The sequence below is a fragment of the Entelurus aequoreus genome, linkage group LG09 (assembly GCF_033978785.1).
Source record: "Entelurus aequoreus isolate RoL-2023_Sb linkage group LG09, RoL_Eaeq_v1.1, whole genome shotgun sequence".
NCBI lineage: Eukaryota > Metazoa > Chordata > Actinopteri > Syngnathiformes > Syngnathidae > Entelurus > Entelurus aequoreus.
The window spans coordinates 72,700,810-72,721,277 of record NC_084739.1 but is presented as its reverse complement, the minus strand read 5'-3'; the positions used below and the strand labels follow the sequence as shown (position 1 = coordinate 72,721,277).

Sequence of the window (20,468 nt, the reverse complement as noted above, 5' to 3'; positions counted from 1 at the left end):
CAATACAAACAGCTCGGTTTTCATCGCAAAATTCCACAGTATTCTGGACATCTGAGTTGGTGAATCTTTTGCAATTGGTTTAATGAACAATGGAGACTGCAAAGAAGAAAGTTGTAGGTGGGATCGGTGTATTAGCGGCTGGCTACAGCAACACAACCAGGAGGACTTTGAGGATAGCAGACGCGCTATCCGACGCTAACCGCCAACCGCATCGATGATCGGGTGAAGTCCTTCGTCGCGCTGTCGATCGCTGGAACGCAGGTGAGCACGGGTGTTGATGAGCAGATGAGGGCTGGCGTAGGTGGAGCGCTAATGTTTTTATCATAGCTCTGACGAGGTCCCGTAGCTAAGTTAGCTTCAATGGCGTTGTTAGCAACAGCATTGCTAGGCTTCGACAGGCGGCACAGCATTAACCGTGTAGTTACAGGTCCAGTGTTTGGTTCGGTGTCTCCTGATAGTAGTATTGTTGATCTGCTGTCTATCCTTCCAGTCAGGGGCTTATTTCTTTTGTTTCTATCTGCATTTAAGCACAATGCTATCACGTTAGCTCCGTAGCTAAAGTGCTTCACCGATGTATTGTCGTGGAGATAAAAGTCACTGTGAATGTCCATTTTGCATTCTCGACTCTCATTTTCAAGAGGATATAGTATCCGAGGTGGTTTAAAATACAAATCCGTGATCCACAATAGAAAAAGATGAAGGTTTGGAATCCAATGAGCCCTTTTACCTAAGGTAGTCAGAGCGGAAAAAAAAGATACGTCCTGCACTGCACTCTAGTCCTTCACTCTCACGTTCCTCATCCACAAATCTTTCATCCTCGCTCAAATAATGGGGTAATCGTCGCTTTCTCGGTCCGAATTGCTCTCGCTGCTGGTGTAAACAATGGGGAAATGTGAGGAGCCCTTCAACCTGTGACGTCACGCTACTTCCGGTCCAGGCAAGGCTTTTTTTTATCAGCGACCAAAAGTTGTGAACTTTATCGTCTGTTCTCTACTAAATCCTTTCAGCAAAAATATGGCAAAATTCGCGAAATGATCAAGTATGACATATAGAATGGATCTGCTATCACCGTTTCAATAAAACAATTTCATTTCAGTAGGCCTTTAAGTGAAATGAGTCAAACAGAAACACAAACACTAATTTATTTATCATTAACGATATGGAATGGACCTATGCAGTCTTTAACTTGAAGTGAGTGGTCATTTGTTTTTGGCGACACTTAGTGGTCACAATGACTCACAAAGTTAAGCTCACTCAGTGATATGATGCGGACACGTTTGTTACTGGATACCTTCTAATATGCTTCTGCCTTGGGAGACTTTGCGTGGGTGAGTAATACGCTACTATAATTATTATTGAGAAACGTGCTGTTTCAGTCCAGCTTGTGTGCTTAGCTGTCGTGTAGCTGCGCGCTCCAAGATGTTAACTTTGCACAAGTAAACACGCTGCTTGTATCGCACATGATATCGCACATTTGGACATGCAAGCCGATATCGTCCGTTACTTGTTTTTTTGACGATATCGGACCCGGGACAATAATGGTAAATTATCACTCATATAAAAATACAGAAATAAGGCATCCTCCGATAACAAACAGCCAATACTCATCATAACTAGTAAACGTACGAGGAAATGTTGCGTCGCCATGGCGATGTGTATAAACAAATCTGGATAGTGAGCCGTGGGTCTTACATTGTTGGACTCCTCGTCCGACTTCATGGTCTCAGCGATGTACTTGATGCCTTCGATGGCGCTGCGGACGTCGGGGTTCTTGACGATGGGGGACTGGTAGGGGACGTTGGTGGGGGCGGGGTTACCTGCAGACCACACCCGGTGTTACGGCGAACGATTTTTAATCCCCCCCTCCCGCGAGTGATGCAATTTTTCCCCCAGTCCTACCCGAGATGTCGGAGATGTCCATGTCTGTGGGGAACAACCTCTTCTGGCGGACCTCCTGGCTGGGACACTTCATGGTGGAGAAGAACATCATGTTGGGGATGGTCTCGATGAACACCTGAGACACACCAGCAGGTGAGGTTCACTCAGAAGTTTAGGGTTTATGCATGAGTAAGTGTCTCTTAACTTTTCGCTACTTCAACCAGACTATTATATTACGATACTAACCATAACCCTATTGAATATATGATTTCAATAGTTTAAATTGTTATCGTTAAAACATGAAATATTTTAATAAATTGTCAAAATAATTCTAAAAAATAGAATATTTTAGCTATCTATTGTCTCAGTTTTTTATTAGTTTAATTATCGCCCTATTATTTTGTAAAATTTTATAAAGTCAATATTTTAGCTATTAGTTTCATTATGGCCTAATTATTTTGTAGCGCAAAACCATTGATTTATTAACACATAATTTATACTACATTGCATTATATGAATACATCATTTAATAATTACAAACTTCATAGAATATATAAATTGGTGGTGAAATAAAAAAACAACAACAAATAATTCATTTATTTTTAAATTATTTAAATGTGTTTATTTTGAAAACAATTCCCCTATCTACTGTATGAATATTTTTGTAAAATGTTTCACAACTTTATAAAGTCATTAACATTTTAGCTATCTATTGTCTTTATATTTAATATTAGTTTAATTATGGCCCAATTATTTTGTTGTAGAAAATGTTTGAATTATTAACACGTTATTTATACTACATTGCATTATACATCATTAAATATTTACACTATTCATAGAATATATAAATTATTTGTGAAATGATTACATTTACAATGAAACAAATGATAATTTCTTTTTAAATGCTTTATATGTGATTATTTTGAAAAATAAATCTCAATTTTATGGATAATTTAGTAAAAATATTTCACAACTTTAAATTCTCTAAATTTGATTATTAAAAAAAAAATCTCTTTTATGGATAATTTAGTAAAATATTTCACAACTTTAATATTTTAGTTGTCTATTGTCTCTACGTTTTATTAGTTTAATTATGGCTTAATTATTTCTTTTATTATTTTTATAGTTTAGTAAAATGTAATAACAATTTTATAAATGTTAATATTTTAGCTATTTGTTGTCTCTATATTTTTTTAAAAATTTGTTTCATTATGGCCTAATTATTTTGTGTGGCAAAACCTTTGATTTACTAACACATCATTTATGCTAAACTGCATTATATGAATACACACTTTCAAACTTCATATAATATATAAATGGGTTGAGAAATAAATAACACATAAAACAAATAAATAATTTATTCTTAAATTCTGTTAATGTGATTATTTTGAAAAAACTCAATTTTGTGGATAATTTAGTAAAATATTTTACTTAATTATTTTTTTTAATTAAAAACCGCTAAATAGTTTCGTAATTTCAATTTCAAGCACTTTTTTCAGAATTTGAGCGTTTTAAAAAATATATATTTTTACCTGACTAAGTATAGAGAATAAAACAGTGTAATGAAAAAAACGAATTAAAAAATAGTGAAATAAGACATGTTTGAGTATGAATCTGGTCTTGTCTGATGATTTGAAACAGACCTTGCGTATCCAGGCGGGCATGGTGTGCGTGCTGGGCGAGCGGTGGTGCGTGTTGATGACGATGACGGTGATGATGATGGAGGCGATGACGAACACCATGGTGAAGAGCATGTACTTCCCGATGAGCGGCACGGCGCTGGACGTGGACGGGATGAGCTCCACGATGACCAGCAGGAAGACGGTCAGCGAGAGCAGGACGGAGATGGACAGAGTCATCTTTTCACCTGTGCGGGGGGACGAGACGACGTTTGGACTTTTGACGATCACAGACCAACCCTGGCGCATGCTCGCCTACCCGAGTCTGTCGGCAGGTAAAAGACCAGCCCGGTGAGGAAGGAGAAGAGCATGCAGGGGATGATGACGTTGACGATGAAGTAGAGCGGCAGGCGCAGCATCAGGAAGTGGTAGGTGATGTCCAGGTAGGGCGTTTCTGGGCAGCAGGTGTAGTAGACCCAATGTTTCCAGCTCCTGTAGTCCTTCAGCACCCACTCACCCGACTCCATGAAGTTACTCAAGTCTGGGCGGTCGTTGTCCTGCATCACAGAACATTTTACTCAGCAAGGTGGCCACAGTTTATTCCTGTTTCCATTACACTTGCGAGTCCAAACAACTACACAAATAAATGTTTGTGGAGGGAGGTGTGGCCAGCGCTGCCTGCAGGAGCAAAGGTCACCGCCTCTGTCCATGGTGCTGAGGGCAGAGCACCATCAGACGGGGGCGTGGCAGTGCTGCCGGCGAGACACAGCTGGTAAGTGATTAGTTTTCACAGGTGGTACGTGTTAATCTAATCATCTGTTGTCTTTAACAGTAAGCGGCCGGGAGCAGGAGGGGAGAGAGGATAAGGACGTGACTGAAAAGTCACGTTCTGCGGGAGAAAGACTTGGAGAAAATCTATGTACGGTTCAAATCGGATGAGAAATGTGGGATATGGAGAGGTTTTTATATTGCCCATTCATTTTCAATGGGGGTAAATTCCTGGTAATTCCAACTAATCAGGGAATTTTCAAAACCAGGAAACATGCTGGCTTGAATGTATATATATATATATATATATATATATATATATATATATATATATATATATATATATATATATATATATATATATATATATATATATATATATATATATATATATATATATAATGTGTGTATATACATATATATATATATACATATGTATATACATATGTATGTATATATATATGTGTATATACATATGTATATATATATGTGTATATACATATATATATATATATGTATATACATATGTATATACATATATATATATGTGTATATACATATATATATATATGTGTATATACATGTATATATGTATATGTATATACATATATATATGTATATATTTGTATATACATATACGTATATGTATATACATATACGTATATGTATATATATATATATATATATATATATATATATATATATATATATATATATATATATATATATATATATATATATATATATATATATATATATATATATATATACCTGTATATTCGCGTGGCGAAGTTGGTAGAGTGGCCGTGCCAGCAATCGGAGGGTTGCTGGTTACTGGGGTTCAATCCCCACCTTCTACCATCCTAGTCACGTCCGTTGTGTCCTTGGGCAAGACACTTCACCCTTGCTCCTGATGGCTGCTGGTTAGCGCCTTGCATGGCAGCTCCCGCCATCAGTGTGTGAATTGGTGAATGTGGAAATACTGTCAAAGCGCTTTGAGTACCTTGAAGGTAGAAAAGCGCTATACAAGTATAACCCATTTATTATATATATATATATATATATATATATATATATATATATATATATATATATATATATATATATATATATATATATATATATATATATATATATATATATATATGTATATATATATATATATATATGTATATATATATATATATATATATATATATATATATATATATATATATTTAAAATCACAAAACTTTTGTTTATTTTTAATGTTTTTTTTTATAGCGTGTGCAATTTTGATGGCCGTTTTGTTTATCTTTGTCATACACATGTATTTATTTCAGAACTAAACAAAATATTTGTTTTTAATGACATCACTCTGGATTTGTGAATATTACATTTTACTCGAGGACATACAAGTTTAACAGCGTTCTTTCGGTATTAAAAAAAAAAAAACATTTCTTTATATGACGCACTGTAGCATAATTGTTTTGGTGAGTTTCCTTGTTGGTGTGATGACGTCATTTTTTTCCGAGGGGCGGGTGGCGGAAGTAAAACGCAAGTGGGCATCGTTGTTGTCAGTTTGTCAATAAAGTTATGGAAAAAAGACAAATGAGCTTTCGACAAGTCTGTAGAAAGAAGTCCCTCGCTAACATTTTGTTTATGCTTGCCATTTCATTTAAACACATTTCGTATCACCAAGCTGTAATAATGTTTTTTGTGTGATAAAGGTAACGTCAAAGGCTAATAATGGAGGCTACTGCTGGCTACGTGCTAATGGCTAGCTGCTACTTTAGCTAACCTAGCAGATGTTGGATTACTTTCTGTCCCGAAAACGAGTCAACAAGAGGGGGTTAAACCCTGCAGGCGTTCGATATATCATCACGTTGATCCTGGGCCAAAGAAGCAGCTTTAATAAACAAAACAAAAAACAACACTTCTCTGACGATGACGTCACTGCAGAATGAGGGGTACCGCTGCACTTCACTGTGATTAATTGTGCAACTTCCTGTTTACAGATTTTCATAATAAGAACGCCGGTGACTTCCAAACTTAATTATTTACATTTGAGACTAAACTATTTTTAATCAAGCATCTGTTTTGAGAAACATTCTTCTGATTTTTTTAGTTTGACTATGAAAGAGAAACACGGCCTAGTGGAAATTATTTTTAAACCAACTTGAGAGTAATTATGAGCTGCCTCTTTATTTCGTAGTTTTTTAAATTAAAATTTTAAAGGTAAAAACACACTTTTTAATGAAGCTTTTTACTGATCATTTTGAACTCTTAGGCTTTTTTATAATTTTATTGTTATTTTTTTCAATTACATTTGTCAATATTAGTACTACTATTCTTTCAATGTTATGTTTTCATTCGCTTATTAATGTATTATTTATATTTTAATTTTACATATTTTAAAACTATGTTCTATAGTATTTTTTGGTGGCGTTATTTTTAGTTATTCTCCAGTGTAGACGCTGCAAAAGTGGCTTTTATATCTCAACCCTCAGTGCCATATTTAGTTGTTTTTATTGTCAATAGTGCTGTTTTTCTTCTCTTTATTTTTTTTTTTTGTGTAAATCACTTTGTGTTTCTACATGAAAACTGCTATATAAATAAAGTTTGATACATTGATTATTCATCTGTTTTTAAATTGTTTTCTCGGATTTATATTGGCTGACAGGGGCAAACGCGCCAGCTAAAACAACTGCATGAGAGAAAAGCTGCAAGTTTAGCCACCACACCTGAGGGATGTTCGCCCGAGATGAAATGATTAGGATGCCCGGAAGAAATTTGGCAGAATGAAAAGGTACATTTTTCTTTATGCCTTTAATGCAGGGGTTTACGAACCTTTTTCCACTGAGGGCTGCACACTGAAAAATTAAAGCATGTGGGGGCCATTTTTATATGTTCATTGTAAAAGCCAATACAATTAAGTTTTTGGAATGATCTCAATCATAATGTTAAAAATAACTTTTATATATATATGTGTATATATATTATATTATATTTTATATATACATACATACATATACATATATATATATATATATATATATATATATATATATATATATATATATATATATATATATATATATATATATATATATATATATATATATATATGTGTGTATATATATATATGTATATATATGTGTGTATATATATATATGTATATATATATATATATACATGTATATGTATATATATATATATATATACATATATATGTATATATATACATATATATGTATATATATATTATATATACATATATATGTGTGTGTGTATATATTATATTACATTTTATATATATATATATATATATATATATATATATATATGTATATATATATATATATATATATATATATATATATATATATATATATATATATATATAAATATGTGTATGTTAAAATAGGTCATCAATTTGTTTTTATTTTTTCATTTAACGCTCAAATCTCTAGATTAACTTCAGATATAGCTGTCAAGTTTTTATTTTTTAATTGTTTCTGTTTGTTTGTGTTCTGCCCTTTTTGTCAAAGAAAACTTTAGTTTTTTTAATGGAAAACACACAAATTATGAAATATTTTTCCCAAAAAAATATTTCAAAGTGGAATATTTGATGTGAAGTAATTGGAGCCTTCAACATGTCAATAATTTGTACCAACATTGATTTTGAGTCATTATTATATTTTCAGCAACGACAATTTTAAAGAGAAAAAAAGACAGCCTACATAGCAGCTTTGTGTTATTAGAATCAACAATGCAGCTTTTTCTCCTTACATTTCACCGGTTTGCTCTTTCATTACACTTTTTAATGTTATTTCTTTGTAGTTGTAGTATTTTGAAATGTTAAAAAAATGGCTTTGCACAACCCTGCTTTAATGTACGACCACATGGGCGAATATAGCTATGTAGATCGACTACTAAATAGTATTGTAAACTATTACAATCCTCCACAGTTTATCATTGTGGTGTTTTGAATTTGCAGCATTTGAGACAACAAAAAGGTTTTATTAATGCATGTCTGTTCAAGTCCAAACTCACTGGGTTGATGACGACCAGCCGGCCGTCGTAGGTCCACGTCCCCAGCTTCATGCTGCAGTTCTGCAGGTCAAAGGGGAAATGCAGGACGATGATCTCGCAGTAACTCTTAAAGATGGCGGGAGGGTTCCACGTGATCTTTCCAGTGTGCTCCAGCAGGACTTTAGTTTCATGGATGATGGCAAAGTCGCCGTCAGCGCTAGCCAGGAGGAGAGATGGCAGAGGGTCAGTATGTGTGTGTTTGTGCACACATGCGCAAGGTTTGTTTACTTGTTGTAAAGCACCAAGTCAGGCTTCCAGATGTCTCTGGACGGGATTCGAATCTTACTGATGCCGCCGTAGTCGTCAGGATTCCAGTGCAGGTTCACGTCAGTCCATTGCTGCGCGTCACAGTCAAACACTTCAATTAGTGGCTTCAACCAAGTAGGGGTGCAACGATAGGTCAAATATCGACAACCACAATTTCATTTGATTTAATTTATTTCATTATTTATTTTAATGTAATTATATATATATATATATATATATATATATATATATATATATATATATATATATATATATATATATATATATATATATATATATATATACATTTTTTAATTTTTATTTTTTTAAATTGCATTTCATTTTATTATATTTTTATATTACAATAACCGTAACAATGTCGACAATATTGTCGACAATAAAAATTGTATTTGATTTAATTTATTTCATTATTTATTTTAATGTAATTATATACAGTATATATATATATATATATATATATATATATATATATATATATATATATATATATATATATATATATATATATATATATATATATATATATATATATATTTAAAAAATATATATATATATTATTTTATTTTTATTTTACAATAACAGTAACAATGTCGACAATATTGTCGACAATACCAATTTTATTTGATTTATTTATTTCACTGTTTAATGTAACTTTATTTGATCAAATTGGATTTATTTTTTAAATTGGATTTCATTTAATACAATTTTTGTTTTACAACAATAGTAACAATGTCAACAATAAAAAAATAAATTATTTATTTATTTATTTCATTATTTTAATGTAATTTTATTTGGTTAAATCTTATTTATTTTTTATTTCGAGGCTTGAACCCATTATTCATATTCAATCAATCAATCAATCAATCAAAGTTTATTTATATAGCCCTTAATCACAAAGGGCTGCACAATCCACAACGACATCCTCGCCTCAGATCCCACATATATTCACATTTTTTCTTACCCTGAAATGTGCTTCACTATACAAACTTTTCGATTTACGGACCCTGTTCAAGAACCGTTTAAGTTCGTAAACCGAGGTTGCACTGTATTTACATAAATGACAAAGTCGAGTGACCGGAAGTATAACAATGTACGTCATTAGGATGCCGACTGCTAGGACGTTCATATATTCCCGTTTAGATGAAGAATGACTCATATTACTCGCAAAGAAACATCTTTTCGTGTCGTTCTCGCCATTCCCGGGAGTAAATTGGCTGTCAAAGTGTACCAACTTGTTGGACTACCTCCTCATCTTGCTACTATCCAGGTGAGAGGCATGGTTTATGATCACAAATAAAGGTTGAAGTGCAAGGAAACAAGGAAGCAGTTGATCAGTCGGTATTGTCAACATTGGCACACAAGCGCCGCTATAAATAGTTGGTCTGCGTAAGCGCTTGTAATAACGATATCACGAATACTAATAATATTCAAGTCACCAAATGTAAATGGAGTATTGTTGGCGTATTTTGGATGTTTTTTCATTGGGTTTTATGGGTTGAATAGAGCACCACGGTCATGTTTTTCATAATGATTGTTCAGTTCTCCTTTAAAGGTGAAGGTAACAACAGTTTGTACCGCGGGACACTTGAACCCATTATTCATATTCACATTGTTTCTTACGCATATATGTTCTTCATTATACGAACTTTTCGATTTACGAACCCTGTTCAAGAACCGTTTTGAGTTCGGAAATCGAGGTTACACTGTATTTACATAAATGACAAAGAAAAACAAGTTACCGGAAGTATAACAATGTACGTCATTAGGATGCCGACTAGTAGGACGTTGATATATTATAGTTTAGATCAGGGGTCACCAACCTTTTTGAAACCAAGAGCTACTTCTTGGGTACTGATTAATGTGAAGGGCTACCAGTTTGATACACACTTAAATAAATTGCCAGAAATAGCCAATTTGCTCAATTTACCTTTAACTCTATGTTATTATTAATAATTAATGATATTTACACTTAATTGAACGGTTTAAAAGAGGAGAAAACACGAAAAAAATGACAATTAATTTTTGAAACATAGTTTATCTTCAATTTCGACTCTTTAAAATTCAAAATTCAACCGAAAAAAAGAAGAGAAAAACTAGCTAATTCGAATCTTTTTGAAAATTTAAAAAAATAATTTATGGAACATCATTAGTAATTTTTCCTGATTAAGATTAATTTTAGAATTTTGATGATATGCTTTAAATAGGTTAAAATCCAATCTACACTTTGTTAGAATATAAAACAAATTGGACCAAGCTAGACACATCATTATTTCTTCTAGATTTTCCAGAACAAAAATTTTAAAAGAAATTCAAAAGACTTTAAAATAAGATTTAAATTTGATTCTACAGATTTTCTAGATTTGCCAGAATAATTTTTTTGAATTTTAGTCATAATAAATTTGAAGAAATATTTCACAAATATTCTTTGTCGAAAAAACAGAAGCTAAAATTTATTTATTATTCTTTACAATAAAAAAAATAAATTCACTTGAACATTGATTTACATTGTCAGGAAAGAAGAGGAAGGAATTTAAAAGGTAAAAAGGTATATGTGTTTAAAAATCCTAAAATAATTTTTAAGGTTGTATTTTTTCTCTAAAATTGTCTGTCTGAAAGTTATAAGAAGCAAAGTAAAAAAATTAATGAATTTATTTAAACAAGTGAAGACCAAGTCTTTAAAATATTTTCTTGGATTTTCAAATTCTATTTGAGTTTTGTCTCTTTTAGAATTAAAAATGTCGGGCAAAGCGAGACCAGCTTGCTAGTAAATAAATACAATTTAAAAAATAGAGGCAGCTCACTGGTAAGTGCTGCTATTTGAGCTATTTTTAGAACAGGCCAGCGGGCTACTCATCTGGTCCTTACGGGCTACCTGGTGCCCACGGGCACCGCGTTGGTGACCCCTGGTTTAGATGAAGAATGACTCGTGAAGAAACATATTTTCGTGTTGTTCTCGCCATTCCCGGGTCTAAATAAAGTGTACCAACTTGTCGGAATACGTCCTCATCCTTCTACTATCCTGGTGAGAGGCATGGTTTATGATCATAAATAATTGATCAGTCTATTGTCAACATTGGCACACAAGCGCCGCTATAGATAGTTGGTCGACTTTAGCGCTTGTAATAAAAATATCACTAATATTAAATATTCAAGTCACAATTTGTAAATGGGGTATTGTTGGCACTTTCTAGATGTTTATTTATTGGGTTCTATGGGCGGAATAGAGGACCGCTGTCGTGTGTTTCAGAATGATTGTTCAGTTCCCGAACAACAGTTTCTTACCTGTTTGAGGCGGACATTACTGGTCACAATCTGGTTGACTTCATCCTGAAGGGGAAAACAAATCGTATAAACGCAGCTTCGACTCGGCAGCAGAAGAAATATGGCATTCATGTCTCTGCAATGAGGGTCTGACCACACTGATGAGCTGAATCAACTGCAGTCCCACCGTGACCACCACGGCCTCGCTGAAGTGGTTGACGGGGCGGACCACCTTGTTGTAGCCCGTGAACAGGTGCTTCACCAGGCGGGTCTCGTCTTCCGAGCAGGCGGCCGGACCTGCCGCACAAGAGCATGACAGACAGAAGGCTTTGGACCATGGACAGAAGGGTTTGGACCAGGTCCACCAGTGTTGTTTCACGCAGCGGCCAGCAGGAGGCGCGAGGCGGAGCCATGCCGGTCACTCAGTCAACGTCCCGCGTCCCCTCAAATACTGGCGTGACAGCGACGCCTCTGTGGTTCTCACAATGAACCCCGTGACGTCCGACCAGCAACCCGAGAGCCTTTCAGCTGGTCAGCGTGGAGAAGGAATTCGGGAAGAGCGAGGGGTCGATCAGATGACAGACGCGCAGGAACAGGCGGACGCAGACGGATCAACGAGCAGACCGACCGAATGACTGGCGAGCCGGCGATAAGCGCGGCGATCAAGTCCCGCTGGGGACCAGAGAACTTCATCTAGGTGCTAAGAGGCCGCTTGACAGGAAGTTAACCCGAATTTAACACCTCGTATGGCACATTCTTTATGTACAGAGCACTTCCTGAGCCTTGGCAGTACCCCTCCATGCTTTATACATCTCATTTTACAGAGTGTTAATGTGTAGAAATCAGCATCTGGAACATCGCACGCCAAGATATTCAACCGGCGGCTAGCGGACCAAATCCACTGACCCCTTAGTTCAGTTCAAATCTCCCATATTTCCTACAAATCTAACAATTTTGCAGCAAATTCCCAAAAACACAGGGCTGTTTTACTGAAATGTGTAATTCTGACAGAATAAATAGTCCTGGTTGGTAAAGGGAGAAGTCCGGTCCACCGGTCCTTAGCTTTTAGTTGTATTTAGTCGAATAGCCCTGGCATGTTTGACCCCCAATTTGTTCCATTCGCTCTACAATTTTCCTTTGAAGAAACAATGCTACTCTAATGACCTAGCTAGTGAGCTGGTTATGCGAAATAACTCAAAAAGCTACGTGCAGATTTCCATGAACATTTCAGGAAATGTCCAAAATGGGATACAAAACAACTGATTACATGTCGGGCCTGATCCTGGCGGTTTATCCTACGTTACCTTGCGTTTGTGTCACAGTGTGCGTGTATGCTGGCGGAAATGGGATAAGAAACATGTGATTACATTTTGGGGCTGATCCGGATCACCGTCTGGATTCAGGACTTATTTTTTTACTATTGGAAAGTAGGGCCTGGCAGAGGTCCAAGGGCCTCTCTAATATTGTATGAATGTCCGAGCATTCACGTAGTCTGGTGGAGGCCACGGCCCACAGTTTTCATCCGATCAGAACCTTTCTAGTATCAAAACGTTCCGCTGAACCGGAAATCGTAAGCGCCCCAAAACAGTTTTCCGGGATATTTGTCCCATTGAAAATGAATTGGCCATTTTTCGAACTTGAACAATTCCCACATTCCCCACCCAATTTGAGCCGTTCCACCATCCACACACTCCACTCAACTTGAAGAATCAAAATACCATTTTCCAAGTCCACACAAATTCCAGGAATTCCCAGAATTCCCGGTTTTCTAAAGCCCTGTTTTCACCTCTTGCTGGAAACTTTTCAGAGTACACATTTTTCAACCAGTTCCAACCATTCTGCCATCAAATAATTTCTCTTAGTTGGGACAACAAAAGTTTAGGTTTTTTTTCGTTCAAATTTACGGTTTTCCAGGAATTCTAGAATACTCATTCAATTGTGCTAGTATCAACATTTTCAGAAATTTACAGGAAATTCCAATTCAAATGAATGGACGTATTCAAAGTTCTATAATGCCTAAAATTCTAAAAATTCCCGGTTTTCTGGGACCTTTTTCCTATTGAAAATAAATGGGCCATTTTTCGAACTTGAACAATTCCCACATTTTCCACCCAATTTGAGCCGTTCCACCATCCACACACTCCACTCAACTTGAACAATCAAACCACCATTTTCCAAGTCCAAAGAAATTCCAAAAATTCCCAGAATTCCCGTTTTTCCAAAGCCCTGTTTTCACCTCTTGCTGGAAAGTTTTCACAGTCCACAATTTTCAACCAATTCCAACCATTCTGCCATCAAATAATTTCTCTTAGTTGGGACAACAAAAGTTTCGTTTTTTTTCCGTTCAAATTTACAGTTTTCCAGGAATTCCGGAATACTCAAACTGTTACTACGTTAACATTTTTCAATGAATTGTAAAAATTCCTACACCAACCCATTTACATCATCTACGACAATTGTGCTAGTATCAACATTTTCAAAAATTCCCGAAATTCCCAAATTTTCAGGAAATTCCTATTCAAGAGCCACAATGTGAACTTGTACATTCATTAAAGATGTGATGACATCCATCATTACCTGACATGCAGCCCGTATCATCAATGGCTGTGCAAATGTGCACGCTTTCTTCAGGCAGTCGTCTTCATAAATCTCATTGGAACCAAAACCAAACATTGCAGATTCACCATTCGTCACTGAATGTGACTTCCATCCAGTCATCAATAGTCCACCATGGCTTTTCCTTACCTTGTTTGTTTAATGTTTAGATGTTAATGACTTCTTTTGTTTAGCTTTTCTGTATTTAATACCCATTTCCTTAGGCGCTTTCTTACAGTTGGGTCACAGACGGTGGCTCCAGTTTCTGGAGAGGATTTTATAACCTTTCCATGTTTGTACACGGTCCAGATTTTAGACACAGCTTACTGTGAAAAATCAACATATTTTGCAGCTCTGCGTGATTATTTACCTTCTTAAAGAAGTTTGATAATCCTCTCCTTTGTTCCAATTAGCAACTCCCATGATTCATGTCAATCCACCTGATGCAACAGCTCTCCGAGGTGTGAGCAGTCCTTTATAACTGCAGACTATTCAATCTGATGCAGCTGTTACCTCTGGAAGTGCAAATTTGCAGGGTATTCCATCATTTTTTCACTCGGCTTGATCTTAAAATGAAACTATTACTGAGTACCACAATGTTCTTTTAGTGTTTCTCAAAGCCAGAAAGTTTTTGAAATAACTGTAATTTGTCTTTATCTGCTTTTTCCCCCCTACAAAATGAACTCAATGAACATCTTCCAAGTCTTCTGATTACATCATTTTTTGGCATGTTTTTTTAAAATTTATTGTTCATTGTGTACCCTCTCACGCAGTACCGCAATGTTTTTTTATAATGCATGAAATGCAATAAAATTCCAATTGACTAATTTACAATTACGTTTCCTTTTATACCTGCTGTTTCAAATTTGATACACACATTTTCAAAACAATTTTACTATAAAAGGTGTCTCTCGTTTCTTCTTTGAGGCAATCTTGCAACTGGACAGCCCTCTAATACGTCAATTACTGCCCCCAATGTGGATTATACGTGTAATGCATGTATCGGATCTGATACGTCAGGCTTTTTAGGGAAAAAAACTAAACACTGATGATGTAGAAGGCCCCCAAACTTACGTACTGTATTGCTTATGATACAAATGGCGTAATGCAAATTGGATGTGTGCCACGCATCGTTTTTAAATAATCTTAACTGGCTTAAAAGGCAGTTGACGGACAAGGCGTCTCGTCTGTTGCGCCGCCTTTGATGTGTCCGGCGACAGAAATAGACGGGGAGGGAGGGAGCGACCCGACGCTCGGGGCCATCAGTCACCGCTCGACTCCCGTTTCCTCCTCACCTTCCACGGGGGTCTCTCCCCACATTTAGTCGCACTTCCCAGATAAACAAACAGGCACGTGGGAATGGTTGGAGGTTTGTTTGGACGGTTGCTGTTGATTTGCTAGGCTGTGTGGGCCAAAAATCCATATCACGATAAATCGATAGAAATCATGACACATTCCTTGGGCATATCGATGAAAATAGAACCTGTTAAAAACAGGTCAACAACACCCAAATAGGCTTGATGAAACCATTTAAAGCCGGGTTGCTCTTGTAGGCAGTACTCCCACCATCCCTACAGGGGGCAACAGCGTGGCGTATGAGTCACAATGAACCAGCAGTGGGGTGAGTAGAAGAAGATGGTGGTATCGCGATAGCCGGACTTTTGACAGCGACCGGACAACAAGGTGTGAGTGTATCGAAATTGCCAACTTTTTGACGTCTTTTGTATTCGTGGTCGTGTTGGTTTTGGGTGTTTAACTCTGCCGATCCAAACTGGTTGAATACGTGTAGCGCTGAGTTTGACCAGCAGAGGGCGACAAAGCTGCACCTTAGGTTTAATTGCGTTAAACCCCGTGTGTGCAATGTTTGCTGTGTGTGTTAACACTAAACCTTCTATTTTATTAAACATACACCAGTGTTGTTCAACCACTTTGCCTGTACCGTGAGATATAGTCTAGTGCAGTGTTTTTCAACCACTGTGCCGCGGCACACTAGTGTGCCGTGAGATACAGTCTTGTGTGCCGTGGGAGATTATCTAATTTCACCTATTCGGGTTAAAAATATTTTTTGCAAACCAGTAATTATAATCCGCTAATAATGTGTTGTTGTTGAGTGTCTGTGCTGTCTGGACATTGGCAGACTTACCACGTTATACTCTTCCATATCAGTAGGTGACAGCAGGTAGCTAATTGCTTTGTAGATGTCGGAAACAGCGGGAGGCAGTGTGCAGGTAAAAAGGTGCCTAATGCTTCAACCAAAAATAAACAAAAGGTGAGTGTCCCTAAGAAAAGGCATTGAAGCTTAGGGGAGGCTATGCAGAACGAAACTAAAACCGAACTGGCTACAAAGTAAACAAAAACAGAATGCTGGACAACAGCAAAGACTTACTGTGGAGCATGTAATGACATGACAATCGACAATGTCCCCACAAAGAAGGATAAAAACAACTGAAATATTCTTGATTGCTAAAACAAAGCAAGTGTGGGGAATAGCGGTCAAGGAAGACATGAAAATGATACAGGAAAATACCAAATAAAGAGAAAAAGCCACCAAAATAGGAGCGCAAGACAAGAAGTAAAACACTACACACAGGAAAACAGCAAAAAACTCCAAATAAGTCAGGGCGTGATGTGACAGGTGGTGACACTACACCTACTTTGAGACAAGAGCTATATTGATGCATGCTTGGTTATGCTTTAAAGTCATATCCAACAATGAGAAAGGACGCAAAAGAGAAAGGCTCCGCTCTTGCTACCGGAGTTTTTTGTTAAATCTGAAGATTTTGACCACTGATTTGCGATCACAGCCACAGGAGAGTACCCTGGCATCTTCAATCTGATTTTGGTCAGTTGAGAGGCACTGATACGCTGAAAGAAGGCGAGTTTGGAGTGCCGTTAGCCTCAAGCCAAAGGCGCCTTGCCGCAGTTCAAAGCGGTTGCCTAGCAACCAAAAGCTACGGCGAGTTTACAGCTGTTTTAAAGTGATCCCGACGTCGCAGAGTGATATAAGTTGACAGGCTGACACCTCAAATTGATCTCTGAACGTCGCAAGATACGAAATTGTTGGAAAAAACAAGTTAAAGTGCCGCAAGTCGCTAAAGAAGCAACTGCCGTTAAGACACAAGCAAGAGGCACTGACGTCAGTGACTGCCGCGATGCGAAAAGGTAAAGGAAAGATTGAAATCCCGAAACCTTCGGGGTCAGCTGATACAGAACACAACTGGGAACAAGATTTGAGGTTGGACACAGGACATGATGGGAATCAAGAAGTGATAATACAAAAACTTGAAGAAATGAAAGAAATGAAAAAAGTAATGAAAGAAATGAAAAAAGAATTGAAAGAATATCTAAGAAAAGTAACAACAGAACACAAACAAGATGTGAAAAGTCTGCAGGAAAATATAGAAAATCTGCAATCTCAGAACAACAGAAGAAATAATGAAGCCACTGAAATGGGCAAACGAATGAAGATCCTTCAAGAAGACAACAACATGTTGAGGAACATCATAGATGAAATGGATCAGGACAAACGAATGAATGATATCATCGTGACTGGGCACCGAATTAAACCAAGATCCTATGCGAAAGCTGTGAATAATGAAGGTGAACCAGATGAAATGGATATGATCTCAGCAGAACAGCAAGTGGTCAACTTCCTGCAATCAAAGGAAATTGAAATTGACATTAATACCATGGAAACATGCATCCCACTGAACGGAAGAAACAACAACGCCACTCCAGTCGTGCTCGTGAAACTCGTAAACAGAAAATCTAAAATGGCATTGCTGAGACAGGGAAAGAAGCTGAAGGGAACAAATGTGTACATGAATGAGCATCTCACAAAACGTAATGCTGGAATCGCCAAGAAAGCACGCGACTTGAGGAAGCAGGGAAAAATCCAGGGAACTTGGAGCACCAACTGTAAAATCTACATCAAGCTGAATGGAGGTCCAGGAGCAAGAGTAATTGTTGTCCATGACATCAAGGACCTGGACAATTTTTAAAGTTTACACAGCTACCACAACAACGATGATAATGGACTCTGACAGAAAACAAACACCCAAATTCAGCATCGACACTACTATGTTCCAAGGGACGACTAAACAAGAGGACCTACATTCAGGATTGCATCCACCTACACTTATTGAGATTATTGAAACAACATCAAAGATTGTTGAACAAGAAAATATGGAACTAAAAAATTTCTGCAACAAAGATTACAAAAACCAGGATTTGGAAAATGATATAGATCCAGATACAAATTTTTTCTCCCACATCAGTAATAATTGTTTTTATTATACAGATGATCAATATAATAGCAACATTACATGTGATAACAAATTGTCAATTATTCATTTTAATAGCAGAAGCTTGTATGCAAACTACAACAACATTAAGAACTTTTTGGAACACATCAACGAACCATTCAAAGTGATTGCTGTCACAGAAACATGGATTGATGATAAAAAAGGAATAGATTTTGATCTGGAAGGATATGAACTAAACTACATCAACAGAACCAACAAACATGGAGGAGGAGTAGCTGTGTACGTAATGAAGAACCTGAACTACAAAGTGGTAAAAAACATGTCATTTGCTATAGATAATATCTTAGAATGTATAACCATTGAAATATGTCATGAAAAAAGCAAAAACATTTTCATCAGTTGTATATATAGATCACCTAAGTCAAGTATAGAAACATTTGAAGAATGGATCAAGGCAACTTACATGGACAATGGTCAAAGAATAATGTTCTTATGTGGTGACTTTAATATTGACTTATTGAACCCTAACAAGCAAAAGTCTATTGATGACTTCATTGATACAGCATCAGTTTATATCCAAAAATCACAAAGCCAAGCAGAATCACAGCACACTGTGCCACGCTTATTGATCATATTTTTACCAATGAGTTTGACAATAACACTACAAGTGGTCTACTTATAACCGACGTTAGTGATCATCTGCCAGTTTTTACAATATATGATGGACACTACAAGAAGAAAATGGAAGACAAAAGGACATTTCGAAGACTGTGCACAGAGAAGAGGATGACTGCTTTCAAAATTGAGCTACAAAAGCAAGATTGGGACAATGTGTACAATGAAAAGGAGGTTGATGAAGCATATGAACATTTCTTAAACAAGTTCATAATACTTTATGACAAACATTGTCCATGGATACAACTCAGTAATAAACAGAGAAAGAATAATCAACCATGGATGACAAAAGGATTAAAAAATGCTTGTAAGAAGAAGAATACACTATATAGAGAATTTATAGCACAAAGAACTATAGAGGCAGAAATTAAGTACAAAAAGTATAAAAACAAGTTAACAGACATACTACGATCATGCAAAAAAGAATATTACAGTGAATTATTGGACAGGAACAAAAATAATATGAGAGCAACATGGGGCATCCTCAATAGCATTATTAAAAATGGCACAAAGAGGGACTACCCTCAATACTTTTTAGACGGAAATAAAAAAAAATGACAACATAAAGGAAGTAGTTGAAAGCTTCAATAATTATTTTGTAAATATTGGACCAAAATTGGAAGAAAGGATTCCAGACCCAGTTCCAATTGAGGACTATAATGATACCATAGAGCAAAATCCCAACTCCATGTTCCTCAGTAATGTGACACAGGAGGAAATAGTGACAATCATTAAAAAATGTAAATCTAAGACTTCAACTGATTGTAATGGAATTGATATGGAAACGATACAAAAGGTTATAGAAGAGATCTCAGGACCATTAATGTATATTAGTAATCTATCATTTCAAACAGGTACTTTTCCAAACAAAATGAAAATAGCTAAAGTTGCACCAATTTATAAGACTGGAGATAAACATAAATTTACAAATTATAGACCTGTTTCTTTACTTCCACAATTTTCTAAAATCATTGAAAAACTGTTTAATAACAGATTAGAGAGTTTCATAAATAAAAATAGAATACTCAAAGAGAACCAATATGGATACAGAGCTAATGTCTCAACT

At 36.1% G+C, this 20,468-nt stretch overlaps 2 protein-coding genes across 3 annotated transcripts in view; one reads left to right on the top strand and one right to left on the bottom strand.

Annotated features, from left to right (window-relative positions):
* Positions 1 to 4,541, top strand: part of lnpk (lunapark, ER junction formation factor) — a 39,011-nt gene extending 34,470 nt beyond the window's left edge. For both annotated transcript variants that reach the window (XR_009827336.1, XR_009827335.1), the window contains 2 exons: positions 1,894 to 2,031; positions 3,520 to 4,541. The gene's annotated coding sequence lies outside the window, so the exon portion shown is untranslated. The remainder of the gene's footprint in view (positions 1 to 1,893; positions 2,032 to 3,519) is intronic.
* LOC133657685 (acetylcholine receptor subunit alpha-like) overlaps positions 1 to 20,468 on the bottom strand; it is a 38,516-nt gene that overhangs the window by 578 nt on the left and 17,470 nt on the right. Inside the window, exons 2-9 of the mRNA XM_062059304.1 lie at positions 12,022 to 12,164; positions 11,889 to 11,933; positions 8,568 to 8,677; positions 8,301 to 8,496; positions 3,817 to 4,054; positions 3,522 to 3,745; positions 1,900 to 2,014; positions 1,693 to 1,817 (exon numbers count right to left, since the gene is read on the bottom strand). Of these exons, the coding sequence (XP_061915288.1) occupies positions 1,693 to 1,817; positions 1,900 to 2,014; positions 3,522 to 3,745; positions 3,817 to 4,054; positions 8,301 to 8,496; positions 8,568 to 8,677; positions 11,889 to 11,933; positions 12,022 to 12,164 (1,196 nt within the window). The remainder of the gene's footprint in view (positions 1 to 1,692; positions 1,818 to 1,899; positions 2,015 to 3,521; positions 3,746 to 3,816; positions 4,055 to 8,300; positions 8,497 to 8,567; positions 8,678 to 11,888; positions 11,934 to 12,021; positions 12,165 to 20,468) is intronic.